We start from the raw sequence: 21,326 nt of genomic DNA, 5'->3' as shown, positions 1-21,326 counted from the left end.
AGCCCCGTGGAGAGACCCCCCCCCCAGGGCTCCATTTGCAAAGTGCCCCCGGCTGGCAGGGCAGGACGGTGGGAGGGGCTTCTACTGACGTTTGCCTGGCGCTTCCCAAAGTCGGGTCTGGCTCCCGGAGCTCCAAAGCCCATAGCCCTCCCCCGCTCCAAACCCCCCACAACACACAATGCAATTCCCGCTAACGGGGCAGCCACATTGCAGACGAAGCCCTTCGTGTCGGAATGCAGCAGCCGAGGGGTTAAAGGGGCTTTGCCCTTAGCTGCAGGAGGTGGGGGTGGGACCATTTCCCTTCCCCCCCCACCCAGGGTCAGAGTCTGGGATCCAAGCTTGGTGACCAAAGTGAAGTCCCCAGATCGGACCCGGGCTCTGTGTGAGCTGGGCAGACTGAAGCCTCTGGGTGCCTCCCGCTCCTCAGTGCCATTTATCCCCCCGGCGAATAGAGACCGAGCCCCAGAGGGGTGAAGGGATTTGCCCAAGGTCCCACAGGCAGTCGGTGGCAGAGCAGGGAATTGACGGAACGTCTCCTGAGTCACAGGCTAATGCCCTAACCAGGGGGCCATCTTTCCTCTCCATGTCTCCCCCTCCCGCAGACAATTACCTGGCCACGGAGGTGGGCTCCTGCACGCTGGTGTGTCCCCAGGGCAGCCAGGAGGTGAGCACGGACAGCGTGCAGAAGTGTGAGAAGTGCAGCAAGCCCTGCCCGGAAGGTAACGTTCCCCTATCCCCTGCGCCCCGCCCTGGGGAGCCCCTCTCCCGGAGGGACCAGGGGAGGCACATCCAGCAGTTCAGGAGCATGGGATTCCCTGGATTTGAGGAGAGGGAGCCGCGTGAAGGTCTGGGGGGCTGCAAGGGTGTCTCCGTTCTGAGGTGCGATGGCTGGAATGGAAGCACATGGGTGGTCAGCGCAGGGTTATTCCACACCAGGGTTCCCTCTCAGCCCCCTGCCCTGCTCTCTCCTAGGCTGCTACGGGCTGGGCGTGGATTTCTTGAAGGGCGTCCGAGCCGTCAACTCCTCCAACATCCAGCACTTTGCCCACTGCACCAAGATCTTTGGCAGCCTGGCCTTCCTGCCCGAGACCTTCACGGGGTGAGTAGCGGTGCCAGGTGCCCCCATCTCCACTGCCCGTTGTCCAGCCCAGGCAAGCTCAGCACAGCTCCTGCTGGCTCGCCCCAGGGGAGTTACTGGCCCTGTGGGTAGGAGGGGCCCAGTTCTGGTCTCAGATGTCCTGGGTGAAGGAGGTGCGTGTGTGGCATGTCGGAGCACCAGGAGCTGGCTAACTGCTGCTCAGCTATCTGGCCACCAGGGGAGTCCCTTCTCCAAAGCCCAAGCCCTTAATGCATGAGCCAAAGGGGAATCACCATTAGCAGTGTAGGGCCTATGCCACACAGTTGAATGGTTCTGATTCTATCCAGGAGGGGGCAGCAGTGCACACGCCAGCCAGTCCATTACAGTCCTGTCTAGAGCGGGCCTTTTTGGAAACTGAAACCTCCCTGGGGCCTTAGTCTTGCAGGCCCGAGGCGAGTGTGCACGTGAGTGGGTCACAGGGTGTGAAGCAGGGGCTCCCCGCCGGAGCATCCGTTTACTCTTCCAAAATCCAGCTGGGCCTCGCAGAGATTGTAGCCCATCAGGCCGGGCAGCACCTGCGACTGCGTGGCTGCAGGGCAGCTACCGCCTCCTGTGTCCGTGGTCCCAAGGGCTTACGCCTCTAAGGATCCCCCTCCCCAACCATGCTCCTTCTCGAACAGGGATCCCGCCACCAACACTGCACCCTTGAAGCCAGAGCAGCTCAAGAGCTTCGGGAGCCTGGAGGAGCTGACAGGTGGGTGAGGGACCGCTTGGCGCCCGGGCTCACTCATCCACGTCTCCGGCTGGTGCCCACCGAGAGCGTGATGCAGCCTCCATCTGTGATGTGCAAACGACTCCTGTTTCCATTTCGCTCGCTTGCAAAGTCGCTGGATGGGGCTCAGTAGCGAAGCCACCCCAGGGGCCTCCTAGCAGTGGGGCTTTGGCTAAAGGTCACACGCTCCTGCCCTAGAAATTTAAGCCACCTTGTTTAGCGTGGGGGGGTGCCCACAGGAGGCAGGCCTGGGCCCTGCACCTGTCAGTCACCGAGGAGTTTGGGAAACCGACCCACCACCAGCTGGTGGGAGGCCGCTGCTCGCATGAGTAAGGACACACCTTCCTGCTCCATTTCACAGGCTTCTTATACATCGAGTCCTGGCCAGAGTCCTTCCCAGACCTGAGCATCTTCCAGAACCTCCGGATCATCCGAGGCCGAGTGCTTCACAAGTGAGCAGGCAGGGACATGGGGTCGTCCTAGGACGGGGTCCGGAGAACGGATGGGCCTCGCAAGCCTTGTTAAAGCAGTTGGGGATGTGCCCAGTTCTCTTGGTCACTGGAGGGGGTGTGGTACTAGCCAGTCCTCCGATCCTCCCCAAGAGCAGTGGTGATGGGGCCTTTCAGGGTGGAAGCCTAGAGATGAACCCAGTGGCTGGAATTTGCCAGACGTGGAATGAGCTTGGTGTATCTCAGCCCAGACGCCAGCTCACAAAAGCCACCCTCACGGTTTGTGGTTCAGAGGGAGCACGTGGGAGGGTGTGACCCGGATCCAGAGCCCCTCAGAGTGTGGGGCTGGCAGGGACCCTCTAACTCCTGCTTCATTGTCCTTCCCCTCCTGGCTCACCCCGTGCCCGTCGACGTCTCTCTGCAGCGGTGCCTACTCCCTGACGCTGCAGAACCTGTCCATCGTCTCGCTGGGCCTGCGCTCCCTGCAGGAGATCAGCAGCGGGATGGTGCTGGTCCACCAGAACCCCAACCTCTGCTTCCTCCAGAAGGTGCCCTGGGAAGCCATCTTCAAGAACCGGCGCCAGACGCTGTTCCAGACTGACAACAAGCCTGTGGAGCAGTGTGGTAAGGGGTGGGCGCCTCTGCCAGGGCTCTGTCCGGCTCTCTGCCCCACTCAGGGACGACTCCTATGCCCAACTCACCTGGGCTTTGAGTGGCACTGCCATGTTAGCTGGGTGCCAATGGGTGCTCTCTGCTGGCTGGTGCACAGCCCTCCAGTGCCACGTAGTACCATGTGTCCCTGGCTGTCACGCTGACACCAAATGCCACGCTGACATCCACGGCTGGCCTGTGCCCGGTGGAGTCTGCATTCCCCCGGGAAAGGCCACTGGCCTGGCTGCCCCAGGGGACGGCGGGGACAGGCTGGGCTCCAAGTGCTAACTGTGGCATCCTCCCCTCAGAGAACGAGGGGCTGGTGTGCTTCCACCTCTGTGCCAAGGGGCAGTGCTGGGGGCCGGGCCCGACGCAGTGCGTGGCCTGCGAGCAGTTCCTGCGCGGGCAGGAGTGTGTGAAGTCCTGCAACCTTCTGGACGGGTAAGCGGGGGTCTGAGCGGCTGGGCTCACCGCGTGTCTGTGCCCGGCAAGCCTCCGGGGGGGGATCCGGGTGAGAGGGAGAAGGGGGAGGCTTTGGCACTGTGGCTGGATGCGATGGGGGCAGAGGATGCCACCAAGTCCTTGGGCCATCGGCCCAGCCGTGGCACGGCCCCTTCTCCTTTGGCACTGAGAGCGCGGCCCTGCCTGAGTTTGGGGTGTCTCCAAGGGACCTGGAGGATAGAATGCAGGGGAGGAAACTCCCTGAGTATCTCCCCTAGGGAGGATCTTGCTGATCAGGGTGCAGCAGGGTGGGAGGTGGGGTGCCGGAGCTGCTGCTCAGAGGCCTGTGCCTGGTGGGGGCAGGTTAGGAGCCATCCCCAACCTGCTCCCCCTCCCCATCACACCCTCCCTCCGGATCGTGCAGGGTCCTGAGTGGCAGCCTGGTCCTTTACCAATGCAGGGAACAACCCCGCTGGGCACTGCCCCGATCCCAGCCCTGCCCACGATGCGGCGCCCTGGGGGCTGCTGGGAAGGAAGCGGGCCAGCTCTGGCATGGCTGGGAGAGGTCAGCCTGGACAGCGGGCAGAGCCTCCCACGAGGCACCACATTCCAGCCCTGAGTTTAGGGATCTGAAGCTGGACCCCTGGGCGCAGAACAGCTGTGTCAGCCCTGGGGGGAAAGAGGGGAAGGGGCCCGTCTCTGCCCTCCCACTGCTGCCTGCTCCTCAGCTGGCCTGGTCCTGCCCCATCAACAGGCACCGTGGGGTGAGGGTGAAATGTGCCTTTGTGCAGCAACTGGCTCAGGCTCTTTGTCCTGGCAGGGCCGTCCGGGAACACGTCAACGGGACCCGCTGCCTCTCCTGCCACCCCGAGTGCCTGCCCCAGAATGGCACGGAGACCTGCCACGGATCGGTGAGGAGCTGCCCGGGGTGCCTGGGGGGTGGGCAGATCGCGTGAAAGCCCCTTTAGGATGGGGGAGGGGATCTGCATTCCCAACCAGTTTCTACTGTGTCTCAAGGCTTTGGACTGACCCCGGATTCCTGGGTTCTTCATTCACCCCCCAATCCCACGGTGCTCACTCTGTATCCTTCCTGGCAGGAGGCGGACCAGTGCGTGGCCTGCACCCATTACAGAGATGCCCAGTACTGTGTGGAGAGGTGCCCAAGTGGGGTGAAGGCCGATTCCTCCTTTGTGCCCATCTGGAAGTATCCGGATGAACATGGCACCTGCCAGTTGTGCCCCACCAACTGCAGCCACTCGTGAGTACGGGCGCTGGCTGGCACGGAGCATTGCTCTTTGCTTGCAGTATTCAGCGCATCCCGAGGGCCAAGTCTGGCCTAGGAGGAGACCGCAAAGTGGGGCGAAGCAGGTGGGGATGGAAGAGGTTTGCAGGTGGGGTAAAACCGGCATGGGGGCCCATGGGATGCAGCCCAGCAGGATGCCCCACTGCTTGGCAGTGAAATCAAGGCCGTGGGAGGATTTTCGATGGTGCTTCTGCCTCCCGTCAAGTAACAAAGCAACGTCTCTGGGTCCTTCCCCAGGTGCACGATCCGGGATGAAGACGGCTGCCCCGTGGATCAGAAGCCAAGGTACTGCACCCCATCTGCCCAGCCCCCTCTGGACCAACTTCCCAGGCAGGCTGCACCCTGGGCAGTAGCCAGGGTCCACCTCTCCCTGGGGGGAGCTGATGCCATCTGCCTTCTGCTCAGCATCCCCCTACCCCATATGCACCTGCAGCCCCTTGCGCTCTGCCAGGAAGCACCAGAGGGGAATCCCTTCTGCAGCTGATTGGCAGGGGCCAAGGCTTGGCCAATGGGGCCAGATGCTCTGTCCCCCTCGCAGCCTTCCCAGCCCCAGGGGCTGTTCCTAGGCAGACCATTAACCACCCAGCCACCAAGGAGCCACGAGCCACAGCTTCGAAATGGGCCACCCGTGGGGGCTCGTTTCTGGAGAAGGCCCTGGATTTTAGTCTCCCCATGTCCCTGTCCCCCGTTCCCCCACAGAGAGCCAATCCCGCAGGTTAGACTGGCCCCCTCAGTGGAACCAGCCCATCCAGCAGCCTCCCCCTTCTCCCAGCCAGGTGACGTCCATCATAGCCGGCGTGGTTGGCGCCCTCCTGGCCCTGGTCTTGATCCTGATCATCGTCGTGTGCATCAAGCGGAGGCGGCAGCAGGAGCGGAAGCACGCCATGCGGCGCCTCCTGCAGGAGACCGAGGTACGGACGGCACCGCAAGCCCGAGCACCCGCCCTGCACACTCAGGCAGGCTGCCGGTGGCACTCGTGGCGGTGCCCGGCAATGTGGCAAGGCCTCCCAGGGCACCTGAGCGGCCAGAGGATCCCAGCTGAGCCAAGCGAGGCCCTGGGCAGAAGTGACTGGTGGGGGGGTTACTGCAGGGGGACGGAGGATGTTGACCACCCTGGGTGCCCCTCGTGGCCGGTGCCCAGGTGGGGCCCGTGCGAAGTGTGCAGGTGATTTAGAAAGGCAAGTGTGTGCTGTTCACTCCTCCTGCCATCTTCCAGTGGGGACAGCCCAGCCGCTCCCGCTCCGCCCACAGGAGAGAGAGCTGCCCCACGGTGAGCTCTGGGGCAGGGCCTGAAGGTGCCACGCAGAGGGGTCAATCCTGGGTTCTGAGTCTCCGTGTCGCCTGGGGGCTGCAGCGGGGAGCCCGTGGGCCTGAGGCTGCCCAGCTGGCGCCCTCGCTGAGACAGGACCCTCCTCCCCCCCCCTCGCAGCTGGTGGAGCCGCTGACGCCCAGCGGGGCCCTCCCCAATCAAGCCCAGATGCGGATCCTGAAGGAGACCGAGCTGAAGAAAGTGAAGGTGTTGGGCTCCGGGGCCTTCGGCACCGTGTATAAGGTGAGGCGGGGACGGGCGGAGCGGGGGGGCAGCGGGGAACCGGGGCCAGGCTGCAGGACCTAGGAGAGGGATGGGGAGCGGCTGGGGCTGAGGCAGCACTGAGAGAAAGGACACACTGGAAAGCGTCTCCACCCTCCCTCCCGAGTGTCTGGCCCCACGGCCGCATCCTCAGCCCTGTGCACCGCCCATTCGAGCCCTGAGGTGCGGCCCCGGCGGGTGCCCTCACCCTCCCTCCCTCCCCTCAGGGCATCTGGATCCCCGACGGCGAGAGCGTGAAGATCCCCGTGGCCATTAAAGTCTTGAGAGAGAACACGTCGCCCAAGGCCAACAAGGAGATCCTGGACGTGAGTGGGAGACGGGCGCTGCGGTGGGCACACCTGCCCTGGGGGCACAGGGGCAGAAGGGCGCTGACCCGGCCTGCCAGGCTCAGCCATGCCCTGGCCACCAGACGTGGCTTCGCTCAGTGTTACTGTGCTGCCGGGTCCCTCCTAGTCTGACACACGTTGGGTTTGCTCCCATCCGTGGCTGTGGGTAGCGGGTACAAACTCTCCAGCTCAGGGCACTTTCCCCGCTAAGCTACCAAAGTCGGTGCCTACGCGTATTACCCGGCCTCCATACACCACTCCTGCCCCCAAACTGGGCCTGTGCATCCCAGCACGTCCATTTGCCGGAGAGGGACAGGCTGTCACGTGACCCACTGGTGCAGAATCATTACTTGTGGCAGGGGGAGCAAGGGCCCATCTCGTCCACCGTCTTTTCCTTGCAGCTCAGCTCTTTGATCTCCCCGCTGCAAGGCCCCAGACTTGGCTGCGTCATGCTGTGGAAATTGAAACCCAGCTGGGCAGGGCCACGAGTCTCTGCCCCGTGGAACCACACGTGGCCTTTCCGTGGTGCAGGGGGGTGGGAAGCCAGCTCTCGGGTCTGGGCTCCTGGCAGGAGTCTCCCCTGTGATGCCCAAGTCGAGTCCTGCTGGGGTTGATTTTGCTCCAAGCCAGTTTCTCGCCTCCCCAGGAGGCCTATGTGATGGCAGGCGTGGGCAGCCCCTACGTCTCCCGCCTTCTGGGCATCTGCCTCACCTCCACGGTGCAGCTGGTCACCCAGCTCATGCCCTACGGCTGCCTGCTGGACTACGTGCGGGAGAACAAGGATCGCATCGGCTCCCAGGACCTGCTCAACTGGTGTGTGCAGATCGCCAAGGTAGGAGGAGCCCCAGGGTGGGGCGAGGGGGTTCAGGTGCAGCTCTCCTGCCAGAGAGGCTGGGGGGATGACCAGCATCAGGCGCCTTCCTGCCACGCACAAATCACAGGTTCACATTCCAGCAGGGACGACTCAGCCGTCCCACCGGAGAGGATTCCCAGGCTGTTTGGGCCCTGAGGTCCCCTCTGCTCTGCATGGGTGTTAGAGACCCCATGGCCAGGCTTGTAAGCATGGAGCTGGGAAGGGGGTTGCCGCAGGATCCTGAGGCCAAAAATCTCTTCTTGAAATCGCAGTGTGCTGGTCGTTCACACTGCCCCCACTCCCCAGAGGTGGCTGCATTATCCCTGTCGGTGCCTCGTTCGTCTAGCCCGTTTGGCTCTTTCAGGCTGAAAGGTGCTGCGCAAACACAGGAAGCGATCAATATCAAAGCACGGCTGCTGTTTCCTACCCCACCCATGATGCACGGCCACAGCAGCTGCCTCGCCAGCCCTAGGTCCGCAGGGGGCAGGCTGCTTCCAGCCCAGGGGGGGTAGTACAAGCAGAGGATGGCCAGCCATAAATGAAGGGGGAGTATTGATTAGAGCAGCATCAGGACCCCTGTGTTCTGTACCCGGCTATGCCACTGACTCACTGGATGGCCTTAGGCAAGTCTCTTTCCTGCTCTGTGCCTCAGCTTCCCTATTTATAAAATGGGGCTAATGTCTGTAAAGTGCTTTGAGATTTTCTGACATGCAGAGCACTAACGGGGGGGGGGGGGGGTGGCTCAAACCAGCTGGGTCCCGAGAACTCCACCATGGGGCTGAGACGCTTACAGGTCTCCTTGATGGTTCCTCCCTCCTCCCCTCAGGGGATGAGCTACCTGGAGGACGTGCGGCTGGTGCACCGGGACCTGGCTGCTCGCAACGTCCTGGTGAAAAGCCCCAACCACGTGAAAATCACGGACTTCGGCCTGGCCCGGCTGCTGGACATCGATGAAACAGAGTACCACGCGGACGGGGGAAAGGTGAGCCCCAGCGAACGGGACTGGGAGGGGCCCAGACTCAGAGACACCCTGTGCCACACTTCCCCCCAGCAGTGGCTCGCTGGTATCACGTGGCCAGGCACCTGGGGAACTGGCTGAGAGCCTCCTGCATTGACCCCATCCCACCGCCCAGCAAGGGGCAGCTAACCAAACCAGGGCCATTTCAGGGCCCCCCAGGGTGCACAGATTTGGGAGGGGCCGTCACTGTCATGTATTCCTTGGGTGCTAACGCCTGCGGCCTCTTTGCCATTCCGTGTCCCTCGAATGCGCCATCAGAAGCAGCGAGTGAGCCGAGTGGCTGCGCTGGATGAGGGGGCTGCTGACTCCAGGCACCGTTCCAGCTCATTGCTGCCAGGCCTGCGAATTGCAGAAACTGACGCACCCACAAGCCCTTGTAGGTCCAGCCTTGTCCATCTGGACAGGCCAGGTCAGGGGTACATCTTGCAGCCATAAACCTAACTGATGTATCTGAGGCCGTTCCCCCCACCCTTCTCGGCGAGCACGGTGCTGGAACTAGCCCGGTACACGGCTGCTCTGCGTTCCGTGGCCGTACGCCAGGGGTTCTCAAACTTTTGTACTGGTGCCTCCCATCACACTGCAAGCCGCTGAGTGCGACCTCCCCTTTGTACATTAAAAACACTTTTTTATAGTTAACACCATCATAAATGCTGGAGGTGAAGGGGGGTTTGGGGTGGAGGTTGATAGCTCGCCACGCCCCGTGTAATAACCTCGCCATCCGCAGTTTGAGAACCCCTGCCGTACGCGGACCTAGCAGCTCTCTGCTACCTCCCTCCTGGCATCGGGTCCTGCTAGATGTTCTGCTGTTGAGTGCCGAGCTCTTGGCTGAGACTGGTCCGAAACCTCAAATTCTTAGCACAAAATCTAAATCCAAAATATTTTAGCCCAACCCCGAAATTCCTCCATTCCTAAATGTGGCCACGGGGCCTCACAGCAGCTATAATTTGGGTCCCTACGGCATCTATTCTCCGCTATGCACCAGGCTCTTCCCATGATGCACCATGTTCCCTCGCCCAGAGGAGAGACTGGTGCATCATGGGTGATGTAGTCTGACTAGGGAGCCTGGCCTATATCTGCAGGCAGCTTAGTCCTGTTTCTCCCTGCTCCTGAACACGACAAGGCAAGGATGAAATGAACAGGCTCAGTCTGCTCTGTGTTTTTCCGGCCCCAGGTTCCCATCAAGTGGATGGCTCTGGAGTCCATCCTGCGCAGGAGATTCACGCACCAGAGCGACGTCTGGAGCTATGGTACGTTGCGTTGTCTCTGGGATCCCTAGCTGCAAGGGACATGGGGTGAAAGTCCCATTGCTCCTGGCCCTGATGAGCCTGTCTTTCCAGGAGTGACCGTCTGGGAGCTGATGACTTTTGGTGCCAAGCCGTACGACGGGATCCCGGCCCGAGAGATCCCCGACCTCCTGGAGAAGGGAGAGCGGCTGCCCCAGCCTCCCATCTGCACCATCGATGTCTACATGATCATGGTGAAATGTACGGAGGGCCCTAACCATCACGGGCATCCGCTAGCCACCCCCCACCATTCTCCACTCCTGGGTTGTACTGGTGGGAGGCACGTTTGGTCTTGGAGCCTCAGAAGAAAAGGCTCCAGAGTTCAGAGGAAGGGGTTCCTCTTGCTACTCCGTGACCAAGGCTTGAGGGTGAATTTGTTGGGTAAAGACCCTGGGGCCTAGCCTCTGGGATGGGTAATAGCCAGCTCTGTTCAACCAGTCCTAGAGGGCAGGGTGTCTTTGCAGGACAGGCCAACATTTGGCCTGTGGCCTGGGTGGGTGAGCTCGGCTACCTTCTGGGCACGGGGACTGGGGCTTTGCCTACTCCTAACTGGGACAGAGGGTAAATAGGCGAGATGGACCCCACCACACGCTACAGAGTCCTTCAAGCCAGCCTTGGTGGTGCAGCCTCCTGGGGCCAAGGCAACGCTCGGGCATGTGTTCCCAGGAGAGGGTCTCTTCACCAGGCCTCCAGCACTAGTCCTTGCTCCTGTATCAGGGAGCACAGTCTCGCACGTGGTGCACATGCCTTGGGCTCACTGGCACCTTGCTCTCTGCCCGAAGGTTGGATGATCGACTCGGAGTGTCGCCCCAGGTTCCGGGAGCTGGTCACCGAGTTCTCCCGTATGGCGAGGGACCCACAGCGCTTTGTGGTCATCCAGGTACGTGGAAGCAGCTTAGGTCACTACACAGCTCTTGGCAGGGAGTGTGTCTGTCTCTCAGTGAGAGGCCCGGGCACCAGCCATCTCCCTCCCACCCTCTTGGTTCTCAAAATCTTTCAGTCTTTGGCCTGCTGTGGGGGCACCACTAGGGGACTCACACCCCAACCCAGCCAGTAAGTGTGCTGGCTTCACCCACCCCATTCAGCTCCTCAGCAAGTCCAGGGCTTGGGGTTCTTCTCTACCAGCTGGGAAGCTAAAATGTGGTGTAGGGCAGGAAACGACAAGCCAGGACTCCTGGGTTCTATCCCTGACTCTGATTCACTGTGCGGCCTCTGGCGAGTCACTTTGCTGTAGCTCACGTTCCCCTTCTGTTGCGGAGGGATAACGCCGACCTACTCCCAGGGGCATGGGGAGGATGAACGTCCATCCCGGGCTTGGGGATCTTGTGATGGTACATGCCAGAGAAGCACAAAGAATAGTTCCAACCTTCAAGGGACGTCCTTTTGGGGCCGTTAATCACCCGTACACAGAGGCTGCAAGCAGGACTAGCAGCTAACGGGCTAACTTCCCAGCAGTATCGTCCGGCCAGCCCACTTGCCCTGGAGTTGTGATCCCAGCCTGGGGAGTCCTTGGTGCTTTGTAGAGCATGAGAATGAGGGTGAAATGCCCTAAACTCCCCTCCTCTGCCCCCCACAGAATGACGACATGATGGGGCCGGCCAGTCCCATAGACAGCACCTTCTACCGTGCCCTGCTGGAAGAGGAGGACATGCAGGACTTGGTGGATGCTGAGGAGTACCTGGTCCCTCACCAGGGTTTCTTCAATGCAGACCCCGCCGCCAGCTACCGCAGCCGGATCTCTTCCACCAGGGTAAGTGTGGTGCACTCTGCTGCGGGGCCTTCACTCATCCATACCGCGGCGTTCCAGACCAGGCTGCCGAGCCGGCCGCTGGGCTGCGTGCGGGTGGGAATTCACAACGTGAGAGCAGGTCAGAACTGGCTGGGAGAATGGCAGGTGCTGCAGAGCGGGGCACTGGTGACCCAGGAACTGTCTTCCCTCCAGGCTGGCTCTGACCCCATCCGGCCCAGTAGGTAATAAGCTGCTGTGCTGCTAATGCTGCCTTCATTCACCTGAGGGGTAAAAACAACTCCTCTCCCTGTGGCTTGCTGGGTGCCTGAATCCCAGCTTCACAGGCAGAGCTGGCTCAGGAGGAGGGTCCTCAGCAATCATCCCTCCCGCTTTGTTCTCCTCCCACTCCCTAGAGCACGACAGAGACCCAAGTGGATGCGGAGGAGGCAGAGGACTCAGCCCACTACCCGTACCTGGGCCAGGCTCTCTTGGAGCAGTCGGAGGACCCCACTCCCGACATGTTCGACAGGGACTACGTGGCGAGCAAAGCCCTTCAGAACCCGCCCGTGCGGGAGGCCAGCACCCTCCAGCGCTACAGCGAGGACCCCACCAGTGTCTCAAGTGACAAGAACGAGGGGCCGGAATCAGAGTGTTACAGCAGCCCGGCATCCTGCAGCATAGTTCCAGGTATGGAAGTCGGGCCCAGCCCTCCACTGCAGAAACTGCCCTTTTCTGACCAGGGACTAAGCTGAGCATCAGCAGGGGAGGTGTTCTTGGGGCAAATGCACAGAACTGGGGCTCAGCTGATGGGGATCTGTACCCAGCTCTGCTACCAACACACTGGGTGACCTCAGGCAAGTCCCCTGCCCCTCTCTGCCTCAGTTTCCCCCTCTGAAATGAGGCTAGCTGGCTCTCAGGAGCTTTCGAGACCTAATTCCTGAGTACTTTGAAAGCGCTGTCTATCTCCAGTATTTCCATCAGAGTGAGAGACGGCCATGTAATTATCCTCACAACCCCCTGGGAGGCACAGAGAACTAAGTGACTTGCCCAAGGTTTCAGGGCAAGGAGGGAGGTGTGGTGGAGCAGGAAATTGACCCTGTCTCCCCTGTTTCTCAGGCCAGTCCCCTCAAAGGGCATAGCATTATACAGAAACACTCCAGCCTCCAGCAATTTCTGATCATGGCCTAAGGAAGGAGTATAAGAAAGCAGGATACAGGGTGGTTGTGATTTTAAAGACTCTGCCAACTGGGTGGAACCATCCAGCACTAGATGAGCTGCTCATGCGTCCCAAAATCGGTCACTCCAACCCCACAGCCCCCGCCTGCGACTCTTGCAAAGATGCCCATGCTCGGCCCTAGAGATGCTGTGTTGGCATCGCCTACAGCTTGGTTGCTTTACAGCTTTGGAGTTTGGCCATATCTCTGAGTTTCCAGGCTGGGCCTGGAAGGGAGATGGGGGGGGGAGGGGAAAGGAAGGTGTTAAAACAAGCTGTTCTGCACTGGGGGGAAAAAGTGATGAAAAGGTAAAACAAGGTCAGCTGAAAAACAGGGCAGAGGGATCGTGAGCTTAGGAAGACTGGCAGCAAGGGAGATAGTCTAAGTATAAAATCTCACCTCCCAGACCACTAAGGGAACCGAAATTCAGACTGAACAGCAGGGGAATACAGGACTTTCCAGACAATTTGAGCCATCCAGCCGCCTGTCCTGTCTAAGGGTAATGGCCAGCAGAGGAAGCTGCAAAGGAAAGCAGAATAAAGCTACCCTGGTTGGGAAGCAATGCCCCCAAAGGGACAGTGTAAAGCCTAGCTTTGAAATCAGTCCACTAAGTACCACGAGCAAACAGGACGGAGTCGTCCTGCATCATCCCCAGGGCTCCAAGCTGCATGGGGCGTTGGGAAAGAGGCCCAGTTTCCGTGATTCATTAGACGTTTTGTCTCCCATTTGTAGAGTACGTGAACCAGATGGAGGATTGCCTCTCGCCCAGCAAGCACCAAAGATCCCAGGTGTCCACGCTGGAGAAGCCAAAGGGACACCTGGGAAAGAACGGGCTAATCAAGGAACCAAAGAACCCTTTCCAAGGCAGCTTCGCCAACGCAGTGGAGAATCCAGAGTACCTGACCCCACACGACCTTTCCTTGGCGAGTGCTTTCACACAGGCCTTTGACAACCCATACTACTGGAACCAGGACCCTTCCAAAGTCAACCCTGCCGAACCGGGCTCCACAACCAATGGCTTCACCACGACTCCGACTGCCGAGAATCCAGAGTACCTCGGACTCACTGCGTCCATCACGCCGCCCACGGACACATCAGATTAATGGCCGTGCCTGGTCAGCAGAGGAAGCTATTTCAGCCAAGGCAGCTTGGATATGTATCAATGTATGAATGGTAACAATTCAGTTATGCAGCGTGCGGGAGTCCTGTAATGATGAATAGCACCAAGGCCTGTAACTATTGCTCAAAGGCAGTTCTGCCAGTCCTCTTAAAACTAGATCTGGTTGAAGATTGGCAATGACCTGGAAGGACCGAACAGGGCTGGTCCACGTCTCATTCCAGCGAGCATGTAAGGACTGAGCACTGCTTTCAAACAAGCCGGTCCTTCATTTATCTATGCAACCGGATTCATTTTGACAAATACCTTGGTGTCTATGGAAAACATGGGACCTACGGGGTCTCTTCCATCTCCACCTTCTCTGTGCAGGGATTGTCAGACCCCTCCACTTCCACATGCCAACCATTGGGCCGCTTGGCATAAAAAAGCCAGAGCCGGGACAATGGTGGGGTTGAAATTCAAGGGCTTTAATCAGAGTGATTCTGACTGTCTGGCAAAATGTGAAACGAAGCCTACAAGGGTGGCAAACCACTGGCATCTCTTCTCCTTGCACCGTCATTAAGAGGAAGGGTGGGGGACAGGCCTTCATTCACCTGGGGTACCGATAAAGCTGGATGTGCTCTCACAGCCTGAAGGGGGTTACCAAGAATGTGTTTTTTTGAGACACCCATGGAAAAGCTTTAACGGGACAGGGTTGAAAAGTGGTGGAGGATCGGAGCTGACTGCAACGGTGAGCAGCCCTTCCCTGCTCTTAAACAATTCAGAGCTGCTCATGCCGACAGAACTAGGGTGAAGCATGCAGCAGGCACTGTCGTTCAGGGCTTTCTCTGTAATAAGTAATCAAGAGCTGCAAGGGAGGAGGTCTGACCAGACCACTATTAGCACAGGTACTGGCCAAGGACAGGACAGCTCAGCTGTCCAATTCAGCACCCATTCTGGAGAACAGGATGGGAACGAGAGACAAGGAACGGAGATCAGGGTACCGGTCCATTCCCATTGTGTCCAGCAGCTACAACCACCTAGTTAACAGACCTTCATTCCAACTGTCCATGGAGCTGGGAACCAGGCCTCTGTCCGAGCTCTGTGAAACAAGTAGGGGGTGGAGACGGGTATTGCTTTGCCACCATACAACCTCTCACACCATGAGATCACCCACTGAGCTGGTCACCCTTGCTTTGACTTCCTGTTTTAAGACAATGAACTAAAAGACAGGAGCAGAGCCTGTTCCCACTGGAGTGGCACTGTCCACATAAATGAGATGGCTTCCTCATCACTCTACCTGGAGTATTTACTTTTTTTTTTTTTTTTTTTTAAATCGGCAGTCACTCATTGCCCCTCCAAATTATTCAAGAGGGCCACATATTACATTAAATAGCAATAATCCACTTCCAAACTGGCTTGGGTCTTCCAGTGCGCTAATCCCACAGAGAGACTTCTGTGAAAGCCTCAATCTCTCCCTATATCCGTTCAGGTTTACATTGGTTTGTCATGCAGTGCCCTAGATAACATTCAAACCCTCCACGTGTGCCTCTGTTGAAACCTTCCCAGACCTACATGTGCAAGAGAGAAGTTTGCTCTTACAAAACTTCCCAGGGGGATACGTTGACTTGTGATACATCCCCAGATCCTGTTTAAAAATGTTCATTTTATGCGTTGTACGAGGTGACTGATGGATTGTTTTTAATCACTTGTATCAAAACTATTTGTATATTTGATTGTACATTGTTTTTCTACTCTATTTGTCTGAAGTGTTTTTCCCCCCCCGAGTGCACCTCCCCTTTCTGCTCTGAGGCAGATGTGTTTGCTGTTTACTTTCTCCTATCAGCAAACATTAGAATTAGGAATATTGAGCATTCAGCATCCACAGAAGATAGTAACACTTAGCACTGCAGTTGCACCCTCCTGTGCAGGAGAGCAAAGGGATGTAACCACGTTACCTACCCCTCAGGGCTGCGATCTAGCTTCAGTCATTTGTTATATAGGCTGGAAAACTGAGGCAGACACATGGCAAAGCCCTACTGCCAAGGCCTACTTTAACATCTGTTTGATGTTAAACCATGATTACGATGAGTAATTCAATTCAGTTTAGCCATCTGATAGGGAGAAAGGAGATCTGAAGCCTCCAGTCCCTGCCAGTCTTCATTCAGAGATGATTAATGTCTCCTACTAAGAGGGCAGGTTCACCTGCATTACCTGAAAAGACCTCCACCTTTCTGACTCACTGCTAGGAAAAGTGAAGGTAACCAACAGCATTTCTCAACCCAGAATCTTTCAATGAATGGTTTGATTAGAATTGGCCAACTGCTCAGTTTAACCTCGATTATAAACTCCTCAGGGCTGATGAGGTGCTCAGATATCATGGTGGGGAACACAGTAGAACAACAAAGAACAGAAATGTCTGCTCTCTCTGAACCAGCATTTCTGAGCCTGATAGCCAGTCAAACTACTTCCCATCCTCATTAAGATGGAAAACATACCAAAAGGGGAGAGTAAAGTCATTTTTTTCTGGCCACTAAAGCAAAATCTATCTGAGAAGAAACACTTCTGACCAATTTGCTGAACTAGGAATCCTATCCAGGTCTCCAGCCAAGCTATCTGAGGTAGACAGTCTCAAACTTCTTTGCCAGTGTTGTTTTCACTAGAGAGAGAGAGAGGATTTTGTGATACATGGCCCATTGTGTCGGCTCTGTCTTCTGTATATTCCAGCAGCCATTATGCTTTGAGCCAAGGAGCTTGCTAGCTGTGAGACATTAATACATCTGAGCTGTTCACCTATCATAGAATATCAAGGTTGGAAGGGACCTCGGGAGTCATGTAGTCCAACCCCCTCCTCGAAGCAGGACCAATCCCCAGACAGATTTTTACCTCAGTTCCCTAAATGGCCCCCTCAAGGATTGAACTCACAACCCTGGGTTTAGCAGGCCAATGCTCAAACCACTAAGCTATCCCTCTCTCCCTATCTTTTAACTCATTTGCTTTTATAATCAGGGAACCCATGCTGGCATTGAAATACTCAGAGCCTAACCTTCCTGTGTATGCACAATTTCTAAACACTAATTTAGGGCTGGTCTACACTAGAAAATTAGCTTGGTTTAACAACACCGTTCAGAGGTGTTAAGCCGACCCAAGTCTCTGTGTAGACAGTGCTGCTTCCTCTCAGAGAGCTGGATTACCTAAAACGATGGGACAACCCCTCCCATCAGCGTAGGTAATGTCTCCACTGAAGCACTCAAGTGTACGCTGTTACAGTGTGGACAAGGCCTAATCCTTCCACCCACAAGGAAAATCTCCTTGAGTATCTACTGCAAAAACAGCACGTTTGTATGTTGAGATAGCAAACGATGTTGAATTCTAGTGGAGACAAAGGCATAGGGAGTTTTTACCTGTATGGAGCTAGACCAGGTCAACCCCAGGGGGTACTGGGATTGACTTCGTCTAGCTGCATGCAGGTAAAAAACTACCTATGCCTTTTGTCTCCACTAGGATTTTACATCATTCACTATCTCAATGCACACGCACACACTTTTTTTTGGCAGTGAAGACAGCTTTATTTTACAAAGAGAACCTGAGGCAAAAGACCAATGGGCTGCCTTGAATGCAGATACACAGATGAAATGCAGAAGTGCTAATTATTCATCTAGCACAAGGCACCCACAAGCGCAAATACAACTGTTTTCTCTGAACAACAGGTACGTACCTTTCTAATCAAATGGGTTGCAACCCACAAGCGACACATTTTGTGCCACCCAGAGTTCCAGGTGACTGAAATCCATAAACAATATTCACCCTGAGCGCTACTGTAACCACAGCTAGAGTTTCAAAGCTTTCATAGCCCAGTGCACTGTACCCCTATCTTATAACACAGTGATAATCTCCCCGGTCATTTATACTCCCCAACAAAGTAAAAAGGAACAAGGTTTTACTGTGATTTTATTTACTACTGGCTTTTTTTTTTTTAAATACACAGTCTATAATAAATAGAATCACCCCCCTTAAAGCATAAATTAGACACTGGATAGCCAGAATTTCATTGGCACTGCCAGGTTCTTATCTTTAACACCAGCATTCTCTTAAGTCACTTAGCACTTTATCCTTTCGCTCATTCACCCCCTTGGCATTCAGTGTCAAAGGGCAAAGTCATGACAATAGAAAGTGAAAATTGGGTGTTAAACAGGAGGAATGGGGTGGGGTGGAGGGGGAAGTTTTCTGCAGGGAGCAGATGGGCAATTAGAAGACAGTCACTAATTATGGTTCTCACAGGAGAGAAAATAAGAAAGGGATTTTACTATCCAAAAACTGATGTCTAATTGATCCTGCTTTAGCACTGGTTTAAACAGTGACAAGGGTTGTGACAAGGGTTTTTTTAAATGATTAACAATAGTATTTAGCATTTAAGAACAATTCAGTTCTTCTCTAAAACCTTCTGATCCAAATCACCAGGTCTTCATAACCACTGTGGTCAGTTCTCTGCCCCAAAACACTGACTTTCTCATTTCCATATTACCACCGTGCTAAGCAAAACAGGCAGAGCTTTCTCAGTGCACTTAGAACTCCTGGTGGGGACTCCTGGTCTCTGGTTGACTCCACTCAACCTACCAGGATTTTAAGGGAGGCTGGCAGCAAGCCAATTAGTTGCCCATGTATGTGCTACAGCAATAGGAGAAACGGGGACATTTATGGAGAGGAAGAGGGGTAGAAAATGATGGAGTGGGGACGCTCTCCTCCTCCTTGGGGCTTGGGTGACTGTCTGGGGTTAGATGGCATACACAAAGTAGGTCCAAAGTTTAGTCATTCCTACCCAACAGCAACATGTAGTAAGCTCTCAGCTAACCCATCCCCGGTCCCAAGTCACCTGATGTGATGCCATTCCCACAAGCCTCTTTGTACAGCCATGTTAGCTATTCAAGTTACCTTGATGTCTCTTCCACACATGACGCTGCCTGGCCATAGAGTAAGACAATTAAGCCAGAAGGCAGAGAGGAGCAAAGCAGCAAGGTAATGGGATTTCAGAGTGGATGGGCAGAGTTGAAGGTGATCAGAACATAAGGCCTGTAGTGACGAGGAGGGTGCTGCCGGGGCTACAGGATGACACAGGGGGGACGACTGTTGGTGATTTTTTCTAGCGGTTCCCCATTTCTGGCTCTTCTTATTGCTTCAATGAGCTAGAGAACAAGAGACAGAATGGAAAAGCATTAAACCCTCCATCAAAGATTCTCCCATAGGCCTCTAATGGAGAAGATTAACAGCCCTCTCCAAACGCATGAGCCAAGATTACAGAAGCGTCTACTGATCTTGTGGGCTCAGCCTGAAACAGTTTCAAGGGCTGGACTTTCAGAAGTGTGATGCACCCCCCTTCTGAAAAATCAAGATATCTTAAAAGGTGTCTCAAGCCAGGCATCCAAAATCACTACTCATTTTTGAAAACGCTGGCCAAAGTTTCTAAGCTAAGTAATATTAGAGGCAGGCAACAGTTTGTGGTTTAAGCTGCACTAAAGCAGAGTTCAGGATGGTGTCTGAATTCTTGTTACAGGCAGCAGGGTTCTGATCGTAATAACATGCCCTTCAGTTTGAAACGTGCCTTGACACACTATGAGGAGAGTAGCAAAGCCCTAGGATGAAGAAATGCCTTTGAGAAGCATGTCACTTCCAAAAATAGAAAGCTTCTCGGTCAGAAGGGGGTTGTTGTAAACAGGAGTGTCCCTATAGGCACATTCCACACAGGCTGATGCAAGGGTCAAGCTGGGATCTGGATACTTACATCCTTCTCATAAGGAAAGCCACCATTCTCTAGTTTGGAGAAGACAAGCTGCCCATTGATTTCAATTTCAAAGGTACCTTAAAAACAGTAAACACAACCGAGCTGTAACAATCCACAGACACTTCCAAACTACACTGATCAGTCCCAAAAGGCACGACATTCAGATACAGAACCTAGGTGTCCTGCTGTATTAGATTACACAGCTTCAAATTTGCAGTGAAGGATCAGTTTCTGTGTACAATAATATCCCGACATCCTCATACAACTGAACCAACCTGAATAATGTTAAGTATCCTCTCCCCCATTAAGATTACTGCCTGCATCACTTGGTCTGAGGCAGTGACCTTATCAGACAGCATGTGCTAAGCAGGGACAGACCGGGTCATACATATGTGTGGTGCAGAGTCCCTTGTGATAAGACAAGACAGGTCTGTAGTGTAGCAAACACAAAGGTGATTCTTTATATGCACAGAGCTGTGTCCTGCCCAGGGCCCTAGAAGATGCAGATTCCAGCGGGTTGCTGGTGAAAGGGCATTCCACGCCATGAATCTCAATCAAAAAAGCCCTGACCCTGGCTCCTGATGGTTTCACACTGAGATCCAGCACTTGCTGCATTCCTGTTGACTCCTATACTCTCAGTTGGCTGCAGAAAGAGGCAGTTCTTGTGGTTAGCAGGTCCTGGCCCAACGAGTTACCTCCCATAGGAAAACCACATGTATGGGACCAAAGCTGTCTCCTCTCTTCTCCCACTTACTTTTAACCCCTTTCACCCTTGAATTATTTGCCAATATACAAGATATGTCACCTAGGTGGCCTTTAGAGGACAAAGCTTTGAGGCTGCAAGGTTGGCATGGAAGCACCTAAGTAGTTATGAAAGTTTGGTGGAAAATCCTACCTTTACCCCCGAGCCTGGATTCAATTTCTATATCTGGGTACTCTTCTTTCACTGCACTTGCCAATTCCAGGTATGTGGACTCAAACCCACAGGGCTCACTGATAAGAAAAGAAGAAAAACAGATGGTCAGAAAAGGCACTCACAGGGTAAAGCTTTAGAGATGCTGAGAGGCTAACATGGGGGAAGACGAATTTCAGTGCCACTGCTATACAGGGCAGAGATCTAGTGGGAGCTGAACTGTACAGCAACACGCAGAGAGGTTGGAATGGATATGGGGCATTCCCCCAAAGACCATCACCCCATCATATTCCCACTGAACCCCACATCCCCCTATGCATCCATTCCACTACAGTCCCCTCTCTGTGAACTGCCAATAACTCCCATCTGCCTAATTTAGCCCACCACTAAACACTCCCTCACCACATTCCCTCCATGACAAGATCCCCTCTGCAGCCCCCTCAGAGCCCACACAGCCCCCACTGCTCCCAACAGCCCCCCCAGAGCCCCCACTGCTCCCCCCAGAGCCCACACAGCCCCCCACTGCTCCCAGCAGCCCCCCCAGAGCCCACACAGCCCCTCTAGGACCCCCACGACCCAGAGCACCCGGCCTAGAGCCCACACCAAACACCGCTGCCCCCACAGCCCCCCGGCTGGGGGCGGGCCGGGCTCTCACCAATACTCCACCACGATGCGGACCCCGGCGGGCGCCGCCGGCTCCGACTCTTCGCTCATCGCGGGCCCACAGCCAGCGGCCCCGGCTCCTCCCCGCTCAGCGCTTCCGGGTTCCCGGGTCACGTGCAGGGGGCGCTTCCGGGATCCGCCCCGCCCTCCGCCGGCCCCGCGCTCTA

The 21,326-nt window shown here is 55.9% G+C and overlaps 2 protein-coding genes across 2 annotated transcripts in view; one reads left to right on the top strand and one right to left on the bottom strand.

Moving 5' to 3' along the window:
- ERBB2 (erb-b2 receptor tyrosine kinase 2) overlaps window positions 1–15,563 on the top strand; it is a 38,704-nt gene extending 23,141 nt beyond the window's left edge. Inside the window, exons 8-27 of the mRNA XM_044999443.1 lie at window positions 603–719; window positions 973–1,099; window positions 1,759–1,832; window positions 2,212–2,302; window positions 2,724–2,923; window positions 3,259–3,391; window positions 4,212–4,302; window positions 4,489–4,649; window positions 4,932–4,979; window positions 5,467–5,605; window positions 6,124–6,246; window positions 6,492–6,590; window positions 7,258–7,443; window positions 8,291–8,446; window positions 9,654–9,729; window positions 9,820–9,966; window positions 10,548–10,645; window positions 11,342–11,515; window positions 11,908–12,181; window positions 13,441–15,563. Of these exons, the coding sequence (XP_044855378.1) occupies window positions 603–719; window positions 973–1,099; window positions 1,759–1,832; window positions 2,212–2,302; window positions 2,724–2,923; window positions 3,259–3,391; window positions 4,212–4,302; window positions 4,489–4,649; window positions 4,932–4,979; window positions 5,467–5,605; window positions 6,124–6,246; window positions 6,492–6,590; window positions 7,258–7,443; window positions 8,291–8,446; window positions 9,654–9,729; window positions 9,820–9,966; window positions 10,548–10,645; window positions 11,342–11,515; window positions 11,908–12,181; window positions 13,441–13,811 (2,885 nt within the window). The 3' untranslated portion in view covers window positions 13,812–15,563. The remainder of the gene's footprint in view (window positions 1–602; window positions 720–972; window positions 1,100–1,758; window positions 1,833–2,211; window positions 2,303–2,723; window positions 2,924–3,258; window positions 3,392–4,211; window positions 4,303–4,488; window positions 4,650–4,931; window positions 4,980–5,466; window positions 5,606–6,123; window positions 6,247–6,491; window positions 6,591–7,257; window positions 7,444–8,290; window positions 8,447–9,653; window positions 9,730–9,819; window positions 9,967–10,547; window positions 10,646–11,341; window positions 11,516–11,907; window positions 12,182–13,440) is intronic.
- Window positions 15,564–17,738: 2,175 nt separating this feature from the next.
- Window positions 17,739–21,302, bottom strand: MIEN1 (migration and invasion enhancer 1). The gene is made up of 4 exons (XM_044999442.1): window positions 21,152–21,302; window positions 20,479–20,576; window positions 19,584–19,660; window positions 17,739–18,987 (listed from the first exon to the last, which is right to left on the bottom strand). The coding sequence occupies exons 1-4, from the start codon at window positions 21,208–21,210 to the stop codon at window positions 18,904–18,906; spliced, it is 318 nt and encodes a 105-aa protein (XP_044855377.1). The 5' UTR covers window positions 21,211–21,302; the 3' UTR covers window positions 17,739–18,903.
- Between the last annotated feature and the right edge of the window lie 24 nt (window positions 21,303–21,326).

This window comes from Mauremys mutica, chromosome 25, assembly GCF_020497125.1.
Source record: "Mauremys mutica isolate MM-2020 ecotype Southern chromosome 25, ASM2049712v1, whole genome shotgun sequence".
Lineage (NCBI taxonomy): Eukaryota > Metazoa > Chordata > Testudines > Geoemydidae > Mauremys > Mauremys mutica.
Note: the sequence above shows the minus strand (reverse complement) of the source record. Positions and strands in the feature narration are given on the sequence as shown.